Source organism: Oncorhynchus mykiss, chromosome 7 (assembly GCF_013265735.2).
Source record: "Oncorhynchus mykiss isolate Arlee chromosome 7, USDA_OmykA_1.1, whole genome shotgun sequence".
NCBI classification, from domain to species: domain Eukaryota; kingdom Metazoa; phylum Chordata; class Actinopteri; order Salmoniformes; family Salmonidae; genus Oncorhynchus; species Oncorhynchus mykiss.
In genome coordinates, this window is record NC_048571.1 from 54,183,199 (window position 1) to 54,202,673 (window position 19,475).

General features: G+C 42.4%; 2 protein-coding genes across 2 annotated transcripts; one reads left to right on the forward strand and one right to left on the reverse strand.

The window, feature by feature from the left end:
* Positions 1-23: 23 nt before the first annotated feature.
* aadacl4 (arylacetamide deacetylase-like 4) lies at positions 24-7,454 on the forward strand. Its single transcript, XM_021609764.2, has 4 exons — positions 24-268; positions 4,358-4,583; positions 6,401-6,464; positions 6,591-7,454. The coding sequence occupies exons 1-4, from the start codon at positions 92-94 to the stop codon at positions 7,378-7,380; spliced, it is 1,257 nt and encodes a 418-aa protein (XP_021465439.2). The 5' UTR covers positions 24-91; the 3' UTR covers positions 7,381-7,454.
* Positions 7,455-11,516: 4,062 nt separating this feature from the next.
* Positions 11,517-15,014, reverse strand: LOC110528966 (kelch domain-containing protein 7A-like). Its single transcript, XM_036983545.1, is given in 2 exon segments — positions 11,517-13,385; positions 13,387-15,014. Coding segments are annotated over 2 exon segments (1,452 nt in total). The 5' UTR covers positions 14,209-15,014; the 3' UTR covers positions 11,517-12,755.
* Between the last annotated feature and the right edge of the window lie 4,461 nt (positions 15,015-19,475).

The following is a 19,475-nucleotide window of genomic DNA, read 5'->3' on the forward strand; positions in this document are numbered from 1 at the left end:
GAGGGGCAAGGAAACCCAAGCAACTGGATAACATATTCACACTTAATTACTTACTTCTACTGTAGCCTACTTGGGATCGCACTACAGCACCATGGACATCAGCACTGCAATTTTAATAATTGGCTTTGCTGCAGTGATTGCAGCCTTCTTCCTTCTGGTAATTGGTCTAATGTACTCTGAGATGATGAATTCAGACATTCCTCAAGGGGTTGCAAATCGAGGGAAACTGCATGTAGTTCATGGCTTGTTTGTTGGCATATCAATTGTGGTGAGTATCTATGGAATTGTTATTGCTTATTATTTTATGTTTTATGCAAGTCAAATCATGTTCAAGTCTGTAGAAATAATAAATTATTCTTACTCTTTGGTGAAAACAAAAACATGCTTGTACTTGAATACTAAAAGAGAACTCTGCTCTTTTAAAAGATGCTTGTCCTTTCTCTGTAATCTAAACACTGATAAAGCGTCAAGTGTGTAGATAAGAGAACAGGTCTGAATAAATGATGAAAAGCCAAAGTCATTCAGGCGTTCCATTGTTTGGGTAAGGACATAGCAGCAGAGTTTCACAATACTAGCTTGGAGTGGTGGTGAGGAGGAGGAGTCTACCGTGTCCAGAAGCGACTTCACAATTCATTTTCGGGATCCAGGTTCACTCAAACATCGTTTTATGCTTCGATTTACTATTGGCAGTTACAGCTGTCTGATTTCGGGAACTGTATATCGATTCGGTCTCTTGAAATATTTGTCACTGATTTATTATTTTCATTCTCTGAATTGTTTAATCAAACTTTTCACCTCCGGATCCTGATATCAAGGCATAAAAGTTAAATCTAAAAGCAGATTCAGCTTTGAGATGTTGGAACTGTGACAGCTTCTGTCCTCAATGGCATTTTTAGTAATTTCACATACACTCATGGGTGCATACATTTTCATAGTGGTCCCCCATGAGAATCAAACCCACAACCCTGGCCTTGCAAATGCCATGCTCTACCAACTGAGCCACACAGGATATTTAGTAAGTTTGCCATCACAGCCACATATGTACACAGTCTTGTGATCTTAACCCTTTCTAAACGGACTATTGGATTTGTTGATTAAATCTGACTTAATTTGTAGTATTATTGTTATGTCATTTTTTTTGTGGGTAGATCAGCTTCAATATTGCAAATAGATTGTGGCTTGTATCAATGTAATTGTCTGCATAATTTCCAATCCCCATATTATTTTGGGGTAAATATGTATATATACTGAACAAAAATTTAAACGAAACATGTGACGTCTTTGTCCCATTTTTCATGAGCTGAAATAAAAGATCCCAGAAATGTTCCATATTTCTCTCAAATTGTGCAGAAATGTGTTTACATCCCTGTTAGTGAGCATTTCTCTTTTGCCAAGATAATCCATTCACCTGAAAGGTGTGGCAAATCAAGAAGCTGATTAAACAGCATGATCATTACACAGGTGAACCTTGTGCTGAGGACTATAAGGCTACTCTAAAATGTGCAGTTTTGTCACACAACAAAATGACAAAGATTTCTCAAGTTTTGAGGGAGCGCGCAATTGGCATGCTGACTGCAGGAATGTCCAACAGAGCTGTTTCCAGACAATTGAATAAGCCACCTCCAACATTTTTTCAGAGCATTTGGCAGTACATCCAACCAGCCTCATAACTGCAGACCACAGGTACCCATGCCAGCCCAAGACCACTGCTTTTTCACCTGCGGGATCATATATCGGGGGTGGGGGTGCTCTGGAGTATTTATGTATGTAATAAAGCCCTTTTGTGGGGAATAACTCATTCTGATTGGCTGGGCCAGGCTCCCCAGTGGGTGGACCTGGCTCCCAAGTGGGTGGGTATATGCCCTCCCAGGCCCACCCATGGCTGTGCCCCTGACCAATCATGTGAAATCCATAAATTATTATTTTCCCATAACCCTACCACCCCTACCCAAATTGGAGAAAACTAATGGACAACAATAGTACAGACACAGTGTACATTAGTTTTCTTTTGTTCTGCTTTTAGTCCCATCCTTCAGCTACTCTCAACCCCTCCCATCTATCTCTAGCTCTCCTATATTTTTCTTCTGTGCTGTGATGTTTCACAACAGTTCTCAACCTTCATATTCTCAGAGCAACTCTACAGAGCGCCAATAGCTACCATGAATGGCTAGATTACTTCCGGACACGAATGGTCCACAGAGCTCCTCCTCCTCCTTGCCACTCTATTGGAGTCAATACAAAGTCCACCTATTGGTAAAACCTTAACTCTGTCATGGTGTCATTATGGCCCTATTCCCTGTATTACACTCTTGAATATTGCAACAATTCACAAGCATGTATGTGCAGACAATTACAGGGTTTATTTTCTTGTCTGTAGGCTACAGTTTAGCTTCAAGACAAAAGCACAGAATTGCTATAATGGATGTCTTCAGTACCGTTAACCTATCAATAATGAACAATTAACCCTCATAAGAATTTAAAAGTACAGGAAACCTACCTTACAATGTTACTGTCAGGTGCGTGAATGAGGACCCAAAAGCGAATTAACAAACAGAGTTTCTTTAATGATGAACACACGTGGGCTCAGATGGACAGGTAGATTCCGACAGGACAGGACAAGGTTGCAGCAAACACGATGATAGTCTGGTTCAGGCATGAGACACACAAACAAGAATCCGACAAAGACAGGAGCAGAAACAGAGAGAGATATAGGGACCTAATCAGAGGGAAAAAGGGAACAGGTGGGAAAAGGGGTGAATGAGGTAGTCAGAGAAGACAAGGAACAGCTGGGGGAAAGAGGGACAGAAACGGTAACCTAGTACGACCAGCAGAGGGAGACAGGGTGAAAGGAAAGGACAGAAAGACACAACATGACAATACATGACAGTTACAACAAAATTACTAAAATGTCATCTAAATGTACACCAGTCTTCATTTTTATCAACATCATGCAAATCCTTACGTGGTGAAATCCATTTGCAACTGAAAACGTGGGTATAGGTGAATTCACTGTGAAGAGCTGTTTTATATGGAAGCCATATAAATGTTGACATATCATGCCACATGATTTGTCAACATGCACAATTAGTCTGTGCTTCAGTCTGATCAGCAATAGCCTACTGATAACAACCACAGCTGCAGGTAGCCTAGAGAAGCCTATGCGCTCTGATCCCATCTGGACCTGGCCAGGGGAAATGTAACATCATGTTTTCATAGCCTAAATGATGTATTTATAGCCTAAAATAGGCCCATTTATTTGTGTTCTGAGAAAATGTGAATGTGATTTTGCTTATATTCACACTTCGGTTGGCTATGCTACCTAGGCCTTTTTAATACCAAATTATTGTCTGGAATTAATCAATCAACACAATAGTGATGATATCCTGTCTGACTATCTTTTTAGTTACAGGTGCAAAGGCCGACACAATGCAACCTTGCATACAGCAAGCTCAGCCTCGTTAGTTTTTAACCAATCACATTTGTTGTCTCTGTCTGTGAAAAAGGTTTTCATGTTTTCATCCTCCCTAGAGCCAGGATTATTTTTTACTGTATGACTGATTAGAAAAATGATCGGGTCCCATCATAGCCCATATAAAACTTTTTAAAAATAATAATTTTATTTATGACTATGTCATACTCTACAACTATGGTCTGGAGTTGGTTAAGTTAGCCTACTACCAGATCAGAAAAAAATCTGTGACTCATTAAAACAATCCTCCAACTACTCTGGGACCTGTGGTACCACCTCTGAAATCACCACACAATGTTACAAATTAAAAAGCATATCCTATTTGTATGATCCAACACAGTTTTATATAAGTTTGGGGATGGGCTTCCATAGTTTTACGTGGCTCAGTGCAGCCGGCAGCTACTGTCACTATTTCAGAAAGTAACAGGCTGTTACTGCAATTTCAGGTAAAAACTCAAAATAAGTCTCAAATTCTAGGAAAAATTACTGTGTATACAGTAGGAGTGTTGTCTCATCAAGACAATTCTGTATACACCGCACTGCATCAAGGTGGGCAACTGTCGGATGAGTGTTGTGCGCATCCTCTGGGGGTAGTGGTTGAGACGTAGCAAGTATCCAAGTTTACATTTGAGTCGCAGACCGTATTTCTACAATGTTTAGTAAGTGTGAAGAGGCTCCTTAAAATTAACTGAGCTGTTGCATTCATTGTAGCATAATTTGCAAGCAACAAGTAACGCTATATTGTTGTAATTGAAAAATATTCCAGCTCACAATGGTTTGTGTTGACCTTATTTCTAAGATAGGCTATAGGCTAAGCCACCTGAATAAAGCTGCATACAATGTATTAGTCCTTTAACAAGATATGCCCTCCCTTCTCTGTCTTGTCAGGGCCGTATCCTGGACCGTCTGGGTCTGTGTCATCAGGTCAGGTTCACCAGGTGGTTCAGAAGACGGTTCCTGGTCCGTATAAGACCAGTTCCCCCAGGCCTACATGTGAAAGACCTGACCTTCTCTGAGGTGCCAGTCAGAGTGTATGAGCCCACGACTGGTTCACTGGGCCTGAGGAGGGGACTGGTGTATTTCCATGGAGGAGGATGGGTGTTGGGCTGTTTGGGTAATATGATAAGACAAAAATAATGTCTAGATGAGATACTCTGAGTCGATATTCACGTAATAATAAGGAATTCTCCTCGACCACACCCACACATTATTTCCCATTGACCCCAGTGTAAAAGAGCCAACTTCGTTGTTGATTTTTTGTTATAAAGAAATACTGTAACAAAAGATGACGAAAAGCTGCTGTGTTATGCAATTTACATGTAATTGGGTCAAAAATCCCAACATACGGTTCGCAATGCTCCCACGTACGGAAGTAAAGCCTGTGAGAAGAGCCCTGTGTCCAAGTAGGAGAGGGGAGCCAGTGGGGAGCCGGTGTCCAAGTAGGATATATGTACAGTGTATTTGGAAATTATTCAGACGCCTTGATTTTTTCCAAATTTTGCTACATCACAGCCTTATTCTAAAAAAATATATTTTTAAAAATCTTCATCAATCTACTCACAATACTCCATAATGACGAAGCGAAAACAAGTTTTTAGGAATATTTGCAAATGTATTAAAATAAAAAACAGAAATAACTTATTTACCTAAGTATTCAGACGCTTTGCTATGAGACTCGAAATTGAACCACAGGTGCATTCTGTTTCCATTGGTCAACCTTGAGATGTTTCTTCAACTTAATTGGAGTCCACCTGTGGTAAATTCAATTGATTGGACATGATTTGGAAAGGCACACACCTGTCTATATAAGGTCCCACTGTTGACAGTGCATGACAGAGCAAAAACCAAGCCCTGAGGTCGAAGGAATTGTCGGTAGAGCTCCGAGACAGGATTGTGTCTAGGCACAGATCTGGGGAAGGGTACCGCAACATGTCTGTAGCATTGAAGGTCCCCAAGAACAGTGGACTCCATCATTCTTAAATGCAAGAAGTTTGGAACCACATAGACTCTTCCTAGAGCTGGCCGCCAATCTAAGCAATCTGGGGAGAAGCGCTTTGGTCAAGGAGGTGACAAAGAACCCAATGGTCACTCTGACAGTGTTCCAGAGTTCCTCTGTGGAGATGGGAGAACCATCCAGAAGGACAACCATTTCTGCAGCGCTCCACCAATCAGGTCTTTATGGCAGAGTGGCCAGATGGAAGCCACTCCTCGGTAAAAGGCACATGACAGCCCTACCAAAGGTGCTTCAACAAAATATTTAGTAAAGGGTCTGAATACTTATGTAAATGTAATATAATCTTTTTTTATTTTAAAAGATTTGCTAAAATAAATAATAAAACGTTTGTGCTTTGTTGTTCTGGTGTATAGTGTGTAGATTGATGCGGGGGGCGGGGGGGGGGGGGGGTCTGAATACTACAAGTCAAAGGGTCTGAAAACTTTCCTAATGCACTGTAGCTCAGTATGTGTCAAACATTTAATCACATGTAAGACATTTAACTTGTTTGGTCTAGTCTGTTTGTAACTCTATTCACTACTTGTAGCTGTATAGTCCGTTTATTTGTGTTGTTGGTCTTGGCTAGCTTAATTTTCTGGTTGGTGGATAGCACTCATTCACGTGGCTGCTAGCACCATCATGATTTTTTTTCTTTTTTTCTGCGAAGTAGTGAGAGCTTGGGAGCAGGCAATATTGAAAAGTAATCTTTAGACATGTACTTTTCTTAACTGTAGTTTTACAATTGACTAAAACAAGAAGAAGATTGTGTTTGAAAAAGGTAAAGTTTTTGCTGTGAGCAAATGGGGTATCCCAGGTAACTACAGGTTGTTTTCCTGACAGGCTGGCGTGGCTTACCGATAGCGAGTCTTGCTTGTCTTGCAAAATGTTAATCCTCTGTTTACTAAGCCTAAAACTAATTTTCTGTTTCTCGTGATTAGACACTGCAGATGACGTCTGCAGGCACATTGCCAAGGAGGCTGAAACCACTGTGATTTCTGTTGGGTAACTTTTACTTTCTGACTCACTGCCTCAAAATGTGATTCCAAAGCAGATCAATGCAGTGAAAGGGGCTGTGAAGCTGTCAAAGACTTGACATGTTGCTCCTTTCTCTACCCTCATGCCTTTTAGATATCGGCTTGCCCCTGAACATCGGTACCCCACTCAGCTGGATGACTGTGACGCTGCAACGTGCCACTTCCTGTCTGTGGCAGAGGCAGAGTTCGGGGTGGACCCAGGCAGAGTGGCAGTCGGGGGTGATAGTGCTGGGGGAAACCTGGCAGCTGCACTATGCCAACGTCTGGCCAAGAGAAAAGATGGACATCTGCTGTCTCCCTGTGCCCAGGTCCTCATTTACCCAGCTCTGCAGATGGCAGATTTCAACCTGCCCTCATACCAGCAGAATCATGCTGTGCCCATATTGTTCCGTGGCCGGGTGGCATTCTACTTCCTGCAGTATCTCAACGGGGACACGTCAGTGTGCCAGGACCTGCTGGAGGGGAACCATATCCCTGCTGAGATGAGGCTAGCCTTCAAGGAGTGGCTCTCCCCAGAACACCTCCCTCCTGAGTGCAAGGTGCGGGGCGAACTCCAGCAGGTACACTCAGCCTTAGACTACAAAGGAGAGGTGTACCACATAATCAAAGACGGTTTGGATCCGGAGGTCTCGCCGCTTCTAGCGGAGGATGCTGTTATCCGTCTGACCCCACCGGCCTTTATCCTGACCTGTGAGTACGACGTGCTGAGGGATGATGGGATCCTGTACAGGAAGAGGCTGTTGGACCTGGGACTGGACGTCACATGGCATCATGTTCCAGACGGCTTCCATGGACTTGTGGATTTTTTCAAAAAGGGCTGGCTAACCTTCCCGTCTGCAACACAAGCTATAAATAGTATTGTAAGCTATGTAAAAACACTTTAAGAAATGGATGTTGAAGTTTGATCTCTCTTTCATGTTCCTGGCAAGGGAAAGCAAATAAACACCTACACAGCTTAGTACATGTTTTACTCTTATTTTAATAAATTAAGGCATTTGTTTTCATTTCTACAGAAAATATAATAATATTCATTATTTTTTAAATTAAGACATATATATCATGTATGAGCTATAGACTAACTGCTGCATAATTCTCTGACATTTTATAATACATTTTATAATGCAATTCTAAAGTATTGCATGCAGGTCTTATTATAATGCAGGTCCTGTGCCTCCTATTTGCCTCCGCTACTTCTCCAGTATTCTGTCTGTCAGTCACAGAATGTTTGCTGTATCCATCGCAACAGAGCTTCCTCTCCGGTCTGGTGCCTATTGCACAATAAGATCAGGAGGAATGCACCATCATCCGTTCTGTTTGATCTAACTATGCTCTGATATTAGGACCAAACCAGCTCATGATCGATCAGCTGTATGTGACACATCATGTTCAGTACCATGTGCAGTATGGGCAAACAGGAAAATGGACCCAACCTGACTGGAGAATGGCGCAGAGGTATGCAAACAAAGTTCTAATTGGAAACTGGGTGGGAGAGAAGCTGCAGGTAGGGTTTATAATCTATTACATATTACATTTTCAGAGGAGACTGTCATGCCTCAAAGAAGAAAACAACTTTGGGGACTCAGCATTCTCCACCCTAGGCATTAGGAAATGGAATTCCCTCCAAACTACCTTAATCACTAGTGACTTAGATCCTCCTCCATGGAGGTCAAAGTGTGGATCAAGGAGAATCAATCCAGCACACATTGACTTCTTCTTATTGCACTCAAGTTTCAAGTGTCCTGTATATATGGTATTATTTGTTCTATTTTGTGTTTCCTTTATTTGTTTTAATCTGTTTTGTGCAGGTGGGTCTAATCCTGAATGCTGATTGGTTAAAACCGCATTCCAGACGATTGCTATTCCACAAATTACCACCAACGAAATCTATGACGTGCACAATCCACTGTCTCATCAGTTTAGCCAAACAATTTATAAACTTGACCTCCACTATAAAAAGCATCTAGACATTATTTCACATGTATTTTAGACTAACATTTAGTTTTCAACAGCGGAGATTTGAATAAACCTTGCTGTCTGTCTCTCCGACATTTGCAACATTGATTCAATATTCAAATTTGATCTCCAGCTGTCCCATAGCTATAGAACAAAAAGACTGAACGACTGGGTCGCATCTCTAGCAACAGAACCGATAGAACGAACGACGAGCCGGCTTGGGTAGCAACCCTAGATTTGTGTCAGGACTAAATCTTGTGGAATATAAATAAATTAATCAGAATAACGTTTTTAATGAAAATATGTCAATCATTATTTGAATATGTTGGTTGGTAACTCGTTGTATAAAAGTGATAATGCCCTTGAAGCCGGTGTTTGGAGGATATATTGGCACTTCGTCTCGGGCTTAACCACACCCGTGCCAATATATCCTCCAAACCCCAGCTTCTTGAGTATTTATCACTTAAATATCCCACTATACTACTGTGTGAGTGATGTGTTTATGTATTTAATTAACTTAATTTAGGACTGCCGATGAAAATGAGTTATGCTTAGATAACTCTTGCAAACATTCACTATTTGAAATGTGTTTAAAAATTGCAAATGGTCCCTTTAATATAAACTACGACTATAACCATCTAAGTTTATTTGGGGATTTTCAGCTAACTTCTATGAATTGCTGTTGCTATTATGCGTTGCCTGTGATGAATGTTGATAATTCATCAAATAATGCAACATTTGGCAAGAGTCATCAACAGTCATTATCAAGAGTTTAAATTACAGCAAAGTGTTGGCACAGCAGCCTTTCCTTTCTATCCAAATGAGATTATCCCAAGAAAAACCTGCACTGAATGTGAGAATGTGCTGTATCTCCTGCTTTCGGTAGCCAAAGATCTTCAACAAACTAGTTCAATGGCTGGTTTCCAAGGGTTCTGCTGCTTCTCAGTTGGTTTGCAAAATCTATACAAAAATGATTAGAGGGCTTCATTTAAGCTATCTACATCAGCACAGACTCCCAGTGTGAGAGACTTGAGAGTCAATCTAATTGCATTGATGCCAAGCAGGGCCATGGGCTGCTGCTTCAGGATCTGACTAGAGGGATGTCTTTAGAAATACTGTACAACAGCATGGATCGATGGTGAAGTGTGAGTTTTGCTGAGCTCATGCTGGGCTCAAGCTTAAGTGGCTGAGCATTCCCTCTTCTTCTCATCCTCCTCTCTCCCTCTCCTCCTCCTCTTCCCGACTATTTACCTTGTCTGTCCAAGACAGTTCACCCGAGAGTGTAAGACAGCCACAACAGCACCAACTGTGCAGACTACCAGCCACAGAGGGCCAGACGTCATCGTGAGACAAATGGCGCTGTGGAAAGCTGAGCTCAGCCTTACACAGCAGGATCATGATGTTATTAGCATTAGCAAAAAGCTAGTGAAGTTGTGTCTAAAAGTCTGTTAGAACAAAATCCAAACCTAGACCATTCGCATCCACCGAGATAATGAGCTAATCAATCAAAGAAACAGTGTGCCCTCTTGTCATTCTTTTAAAGCCATGATGACCAGAATAATAGTGTGTTGTGGTGTGTTCCAGGGCCTTGCTGCCAAGCTGCTCCTCTCCCACCACGGCACGCTGCCTTCCCATTACCTGGTCACCCTCTATGATGAGATGTACAGGCGCCAGGGCTCCTAAACCCTGCTCACGTTGTGCTCCTGGCATCCAGACAGGCTGGCGAGGACGCCAGAGAAGTCTGACCACCACCGTTATCCAATCTTGTCAGCTGTAATTACAAACTGGTGTCAAGTAAATAAAAGAAGTCAAGAAAAAAAGAAGCCGTGTTCCACAGTTAAAGTTTAGGCAGAATAAATGGCCTTTGATTATTCCAAATATGTCACAGATATACTGTAACTAATGACTGCATCACTGTAACAGCTGAGCTCTCTCTCCTTCCCTTCCTTCTCCCTCCCACCTCCAACTAACTTTGGCCTGGTGGAGTCTAGACAGGTCTGTCTGGACCAGCAGCAGCCCCCCTTCTCAACGCTAAGTGTGTACAGGACAGCGTACCAGAGGCACCCACTAAGTGCATTCTGCCAGCCCCGCTTAGCCAGTGTGCCACGTGACCTTTCCAGCAAGCTCCATCCTGCCAATCTGAACAACAAGGACCTGGAAATCAAACAACAGTCCTGTAGACAGGTCCAAGACAACTCAGTCTACGCCAGCCTCTTCCCTCCCCTCTCTTGGGTGTAGTAACAGAGCTCAGGCTCACAAGCTGTTTAGATACTCAGGGGCCGTACTCAATGTGGTGCTGTTTGAGGATTACATTTTTTATTAGTCTGAGGCATGAAAAATTTAATGGAGCAGAACATTTGGGAAATCAAAAGACGTAAAAATTAAACAGGAGTCTCATTATAATCTCTTAAAGTCTAGGCTCTCTCTTCCTCTCTCTCTGTGTGTGTGTGTGTGTGTGTGTGTGTGTGTGTGTGTGTGTGTGTGTGTGTGTGTGTGTGTGTGTGTGTGTGTGTGTGCGTGCATGCGTGCAGGAGAGGGAGGGATGGAGAGTCCGCAAATCATCTGATAATTTAGGATAATCACATGTAAATTATTTTTCTTCACACTTATCTAATATTTGCTACTCAAAGGGCTGTTAGTAGTGCCCTACCCTAGGTACTTTGAAATCAAAGAAAGTGTTGATGTCAGAGCTGACCTGGGTATTCATTCAAATCAGGAGCCATGAGTCATGTAAGGGGAACTCTGAGGGGACCATTCCATTAGGTGTTTAATTACAGGGAATCAAAGTGTTTAATTAGGAGGAATCAAAGATGCTTATGTTTGATGGTCAACCATCTGCGTCTCTCTTCTGCTGCTGCCTCAGCCAGTGCAGCTGAAGCCCTTTGCCTGCCTCTCTGTTACTCATCTCAATACTTAAGTGCACTGCTGATTTTGTGTGAGTCAGAAGACGGGTAGGTTGTGTTGTTATTGGTTATGCTACACACAGTGCAAATTACCTCCTTTGCACTTTCAGGTTTAGTTATTCCGACACAGAGTCTATATATACAGTATATATATATATATATATATATATATATATATATATATATATATATATATATATACATAGACCAAACCACATGATGGCGCTATAGCGGCATGTCACAAACTGAAATCCCAGGCAAGGGTGCTGTATCACTCACTGTTGTTCTTAGTCTATGATTGCTCTTTGTAAGAACAAACAGCTTGTTTTAAATGAACAAAGAATTATACTTTTATTTTGAATATGTATATTGTCAATGTAATTACGCAACACATCCATTAACAGCCACATCTATCCTCCTACAAATGCATTAATGAAGTCTGCTGTCACAAACGACACATCACACAGCAGAGCTCTCTTTGTTAGATTGTTGATGAATTATCATTGGAAATCTGTCACTGTTTGGAAGGAAAATTAATTTAATTTTAATAATGTTTAACCACATGACATAATAGCTAGCACATTGTTGCACAAAATGCTTACAGTTTTTTTTTTTTCCAACTGAGTTGTATGACTGCTTAGATAAGTAACCTTCAAATGAAATCTACATGTTTCTTTCTTCTGTTGATCAATAATGTACAAATGTAAGGATAAATATTTGTACTTTCATTACAGTCATTCGTTATTTTGGTACATGAATAACTGAACATGGTTCAGCGCTATCCTTATATCAACAATGTTGAAAACAACCGCAGAAATCAGGCGTATACTATGCCCCAATCTTGGAGGAGATTCAAAATGAGCAATTACTTTTGTTTATTGAAGCTCACATACATTATGCTGTAAGTCACAACCTTTTACATCATGTCATATTTATAGATCACATGTGGGTAATTGTATTGAGTCCAGTCCCTGTGTGAGTAATATTTCTTCCCTGTATAGTAACCAACTGTGATGGATTATCACTATATTACCCCACTGCTCCAAAGCATTATGGCTAGAGTGAATTAACTTAAGAATTTTTTATGAATTATTACAGGGGAGAAAGTGCACATCTTGCATGATTTAGGAGTAATGTAGTGCAAGGCAGGAGGAAAATGAAAAGAACAAAACACCTTCACAATACATAGAATTTCTATGGCAGTGTACCCTAAATAAATCTAAACAAGCAGTAATCGAATTACCATTAATGATGTTAATATTTTACTTTCATTGCCTCTGATTAAGACAGCTGTGCTTCTCAGTAGGATACACTCAGCTCTGAAAAATGGCCTTGGTGCACAAGTAAATTAGATACTCCCTCACTGCTCTGCCCTTGTCTGTGCTGGGGAGAAGCATTCCAGGTTACACCCTGGTCTGGTGAGCCTTCGTATCAGGAAGTGAGAGGACAAACGGGAAAAGGATGCCCTTGGCTCCAGAGAGGACACTCAAATCATCTGCTACAAATCTTGGAGAGATCTCTTCAGCCCGGAAGCTCATGGTGAGCTGGTGGCTCATGCAGTAGATGGTGTCGTCCAAGGCGACACACTGGAAGGCGAGGCATTGGTCAAGGCGTTTGGTGCAGCACTCGTAACATAGTCGTGCCACAGTGTGATAGCGGTACACACTGATGCCTAGCTGCGGGCTGACATCAAAGCGATATAGGAAGTTTCTCACTCCCACTATCTCGGTGGTTCTCTCTTTGCTGCCCGTTATTGAGCTTTTCCTCCACACGTTGATATTTGGGTTGTGCAACAGTGTGTATCTCAGTGTTCCTCCTAGAACAAAGAGCTTCCTGTTGCACACTGTGACATGATGGGCCACAGCAAATGTATCATTGGGCAGTGGGGCCACAAAAGTCCATCTGTCAGAGCTGGGGTCATAGCGCTCTACGGTAGACAGACACTCCCCTCCGATTGCATAGATGTAGCCCTGCAGGGCTGCCAGTTTGCAGTGGGGCCTGGACTCGTTCATAGGACTGATCTCTTTCCAAGACATTTTTTGATGTTACGGGGTTGTAGCAGAACACTCTCTTGGAAGGCTTCATCTCTCTATCTGCACCCTGCTGGCTGCCCCCCACTGCTACAAATAAGTAGTTGTCCATAGTGCACATGGCACAGCCTTTGGAGATGACTTCCTGAGGGATGGGACACAGTGGGTGCCAGCTGTCTTTATAATCATCATAATAGTAGAGACCACTACATGGTATGGTGGTGACTCCCTGCTCCCTTTTTGTCCCTTGAGGACTACTCCCCACCCAGTCCTGAGGGCCCATGTTGCCTGCCATTAGGAATTGCCTTCCTCTCATACGCTGTTTCTGGATCTCATCCTGATCACCTGCTCTCAGCCTCCCATACAGACCTGGGTCCCTGAGGATCTGGAGGTAGTTGTCAGACATCACTCTAAGAGCTGACTGCTGCAGAGGGGCCTGCCCATGCTTCTTAGACAGCTCCACCTCCACGCAGTTGCCCAAATCAAACTTAAAGATCTCCAACTCTGAGCTGTTTTCTGGAGGCAGATTTATACATTTGGCCCCAGCTATGGTTTCTAGGCTGTGCACCTCCCATGCACTGGGGTGCCTGGTGTCTGTGGTAGGACTGAGTGGGCTGACAGGGCTGGGATCCCCTGATGAAGAGGCCCGAGAGTGGGGAGGCTCAGTGAGGCTGCTGCCACATCTTCCAAACTCCACCGACTGTGAGTCCAGTGAATTCCCCTCAAACAGACCTAATATGGAGTCTGTGATGGAGTGCGAGGAACATTCCACACAGTATTCATAAATCTTTCCTCGCACAACGCTCTGCTTCTCAGGTCCCTCCATCACGAGGTTGGCATCCTCCAATGTGATCTCTGCCTTTGAGAGGAAGGTGGAGTAGGCCCCATGCAGCCCCAGGTCTTGCCTCAGTTCCCTGTCCACACCCACCCCCACACTTACCTCCAGCCTCTGCAGAAAGGAAGGGGACAGATGGGCTGGCCAGACCACTGTTATTAGGATAAGGGAGTTTCAAGGTGGCTCCAAACTTGCAATATCTGATCTTAATCTCAGCCTCTTCAACTAACATGGGGATATCTATCTCAGCCTCCTCAACAAACACAGCAGGGACTTCTCCCTCCAACTCCAAGCTGTTGTCTTCTACATTTGATCCATCCTGCGGCGTAACCATTTCTTCAGTGTTTGCGAGCCGGCAAACATCTTTAGTCTGGGGCAATTCTCCTTCCCCTGTTCCTGTATTGGTGTTGTCAGGTGTCAGGTCATCCCTCACAGGGCTAATCTGTGAGTGGCCAGGCTGTTTGTCCCCATTGTTTCTGGAGTCATGTTTGGCTGTGCTTTGAGGCCGCAGTTCCATCTTGCAGTTCCGACAGATTCCATTGGGTGCTTCAGTGGGCCCGTCTGAAGGAGGCCTGTACCCATGGGGCTGTAGAATCTGTATACACAGGAGATGAGCAGCACAGCGGCCAACGAACACGTCAGCCTCCCCAGCAGGTGAATGTCAAACTGGACACCCAGCAGGTCTGCTATGGGCATATCTAAACGGACGAGTTGCCAAGTTTAACAACCTTTTTGTCTGGGTATTTCTTTCAGTGCATCTTAGCCAATGGTAGCCGGCACCCAGCGTGCTGCAGAGATCTGATGACTGTGTCTGTTCTCTTTTCTCTCTCTGGGTAAACTGATACTTGCAGCAACACTATTTGCATCCCTCACTGGAGGGGTGGGAAAGCGGTCACGTTCTACTTGCAGCAGGTGATCATATTTGCTCTGTCCTTCACTATGTAGAAAATAACATATTCATACCGGAATGTTTTTTGACTCAACTCAAGATGAGTTTATGATGTTGTTTACTGAGTGAGTATTTAAGTGTTTTAACAACTTGGAAACGACTGTATACCACCACAAGGTTAAACTTGGATTCAGACTATTTGTGCTTTTTAGCCTAATGTTTGCATTATGTGTAGGAGTGGCCTGGATCATATGTCTCTATTGATATATCACACTCCCTCTCCAGTTAAACACATGGCAGGTTGCTATCTGCTGAGAACAGGGTTTGACTAAGGCGTGCGAAAGGCTGATTGGAGGCATTTGAGGCCATAATTACCAGGATACAGTTGTTTGCACAGGCAAAAGCCAATAGCAAATGTCTCTCACTATGCAACACACACTATACAACACATTGGTTTTGGCTCAGCTACAGAGGGAAAAGAGACCAGGGGTGATGTTCATATAAAATGTAACTATACATTTGGTAACACTTTATTTGGATAGTCCATCTGTACACGCTTAGAAAAAAAGGTGCTATCTAGAACCTAAAAGGGTTCTTCAGCTCTCCCCACAGGATATCTCTTCAAAGAACCCATTTTGGTTGAGGTTAGAACACTTTTGGTTCCAGGTAGAACACTTCTGGGTTCCATGTAGAACCTTCTGTAGAAAGGGTTCTACATGGAACCAAAAATGTTTCTACATGGAAACAAAAAGGTTTCTCCCTGGAACCATAAAGGGTTCTCCAGTGGGGACAGCCGAAGAACCGTTTTGGTAACCCTTTTAGAGTGTAGATGCTCTACAGAGTATCAGTAACATTTCAAATAACTATCTACTAACCCTTATCCTAACCATAAACTTTACCCCAACTCTAACCTTTATTCTAAACCTAAACCTAATCGTAACCTTTGCAAACAGTTGCTTATCCACAGATAGTTTGTTGATAGTATGACAATCTGTAGAGCATCTACAGTACATATGGAAAATTCAGACTATCCAAATAAAGCTTAACCATACATTGGTAATTTAAGCACAGACTTTTAGTTTCGAACGAAATGACTGTGTTAAAGTATTAATGATGTTGTCATTTCTATCACACTCCGATGAACACGTATTGTATCATGTAAGAGGGATGCAGTCAGCCAACCGTCGGAGCCTCAATGCCAAAAAGGAGTGTTGACTGTATGAGTCTGACAATATCATCCATATTTATAGACTGAATGGGCATACACACATACATCTCTGTCACACTGGAGTCCTGTCGCTCAGTCACTGCAGTTGAGCTGTCAAATTTGAATTTGTGTTGCCGATAACGCTTGACTGAGTCCAGGGTCACAACAAAGAGCTGGTCCAGCAGCGATGCAGTGACACTCATGGAGACGTGTCACTCAGGTAGCCATTTGAACGAGAGTCCTCTGTGACATAAACACTATTTGGCCATCTGATAGCATAGCTTCCAGAGGCCCGTAAAGGGATCTGGATTCAGCAGGCACGGTTAGTCGTGAATAATTCACTGGTGTGCCACAAAGGCAGCTCCTTCTCTTCTGTGCCGCCGCTGTCTCAGGTGTACCATTCAGGAGCACTGCAGAACAAAATGATTGCCAGCATGTGCAGTGTTGTGCGGAGACTCTTTCACCTCTTCCCCTCCTGTGATATCATATGGACAGAAAATGGGAAATGTAAACAGTTTAAACAGCCGTAACTATTTGAGGTGAACCATACTACTGCAAGCGTTATTCTTGGAGGATGGGTGGATTGTGTAATAGATTAAGATCATGAAAGGGAGGATATGGGGAAGTGAACGCTGTGGCTACATGACTAGCAGAGGACGAAATAACCTTAAGGTAATTATGATTACAAGTTTAGCACTGAAGTATGAACAATCAAAGCAAGTGATGCGTATATGTAATTCAAGCAAATATATTTACCATACTCTAGATTTTTTTCATTTGGTCTGAGCCCCTTTGAAAAAGCACTGATGTACTCATGAAAAACTATTATTGCATACTTCACAAAATTGATTACATTGGCAATCAGATATGCATGCCCTTCAAATAATGCGAACACAGCAGAAATGCATACTATAGAGCTAGGATATCAAACAGTTTTCATAATTCAATGTGGTGTACTTTAATTTGGTCTACTGTCTCTTTTATCATGGATGGCCTTCAATGAAGATCCACATGTACTTTTTGTAAGTTAAAGACTGGAAGCGTTCTTTTCTCAGATGGGCTCTGAGAAACATAAATAGGAAAACAAATGAGTATATCATGCACTCACAGAATTGATCATTTTGTAAATAAATTAATGAAGTGCATTTTATTCAGGCAGAATAATTCAAGTCATTAAAATACAATTTGCATAAATCATAGCTGATCCAACAAATGTAAATGCCTGGACATGGCTAAACAGCATTGGCACTTTGAACCGGTGCTTTGGTCAGATGACATGAAAATGGAACTCTTTGGCCTTGCACATAAGAGGTCGTTTTGGCGTCTAAATGAGAATGCATAAGCAGAACAAAACCCCATACCTACTCTAAAATATGGTTGTTGATCTTTGATGTTACAGGGCTATTTTGCATCCAACGGTCATGTGGCCCTTCTATACCTGCATTGCTTGCTGTTTGGGGTTTTAGGCTGGGTTTCTGTACAGCACTTTGTGACATCAGCTGATGTAAGAAGGGCTTTATAAATGAATGTGATTGATTGATTAAGGTCAAAGACAGGGGTGTCAATAATTTTGACCCCTTCCTTCTTGAGAAAAATATGTTTAACTTGTTAAACAAAATAACTTTCTCTGAGCAATTCTATCGGTATAAAATAATATAATTTCCCAATTATTTTGAGAAAACAGTATACAGTACATGACCAACAGTATGTGGACACCTGCTTTTCAAACATCTCATGCCAAAGTCATTGGCATTAACATAGAGTTGGTCCAACTTTTGCTGCTATAACAGCCTCCACTCTTCTGGGAAAGATTTCCACTAGATGTTAAAACATTGCTGCGGGACTTGCTTCTATTAAGCCACAAGAGCAATAGTGAGGTCGGGATCGGTGTTGGGTGACGAGGCCTGGCTCGCATTCGGCATTCCAATTCATCCCAAAGGTGTTTGATGGGGTTAAGGTCAGGGCTCTGTGCAGGTCAGTCAAGTTCTTCCACATCGATCTCTACATAAGAAATGTTTATGGACCTCGCTTTGTTACACGGGGCTTTGTCATTCTGAAACAGGAAAGTGCCTTCCCCAAGCACAGAATCATCTAGAATGTAATTGTATTCTGAAGATTGTATTCTGAAGATTTCGCTTCACTGGAACTAAGAGGCCTAGCCCGACCCATGAAAAACAGCACCAGATCAGTATTCCTCCTCCACCAAACTTGACAGCTGGCACTATGCATTTGGGCAGGTAGCGTTCTGGCATCTGCCAAACCCAGATTTGTCTGTCGGACTGCCAGATGGTGAAGTGTGATTCATAACTCCAGAGAACGCGTTTCCACTGCTTCAGAGTCCAATGGAGGCGAGCTTTACACCACTCCAGCCGATGCTTGACCTTGTGCATGGTGATCTTAGGCTTGTGTGCGGCTGCTCGGCCATGGAAACCCATTTCATGAAGCTCCCGCCGAACAGTTCTTGTGCTTCCGGAGGCAGTTCGGAACTCATTTGTGAATGTTGCAACCGAGGACAGACGATTGAAAGTCACTGAGCTCTTCAGTAAGGCCATTCTACTGCCAATGTTTGTCTATGGAGATTGCTTGGCTGTGTGCTTGATTTTGTACACCTGTCATGCTTTGCTATATATAGATTAGCTCTGTATATGAATGATTTATTTTATACAGTCATTTTTGGCTCATTTTTATGAGGGTGTCAATCATTTTGGAACCCACTGTATCCAGATCAGCATAAAGGGGTTAATGTCCGTGTCAGAATACTGTATATTCCAACCTAATTATTTCCAGAAACTGAACTTGAAATATTTGGCAGTTTTATTGTAGATCTTCTGTATAGAAAAGGCCCAAGGGATAATCTCTTGACCTCTGGAAGGTCATCAAACATTCCTGCCAAATACCTCCATATACACTTTGTCATGGCCCCAAAGTAGAGAAAGTCATAGTTGATGTGTTGAGAGGACATTTGTATAATTCATAATTTTTCCTCATATATTGGAATATGATTATTCTAAAGGTCATGTATGTATATTAACCTGTTATCCAATATGTGATCAAATAAATTATTAGGTAGGCCTATATATCTTCCATAGTAAAGAGAGTAAGGCAGTTTTACTGTATGTCATTTAAAACACCCTTAGGTTGTAGAAGTAAAGTCAAGCCAGA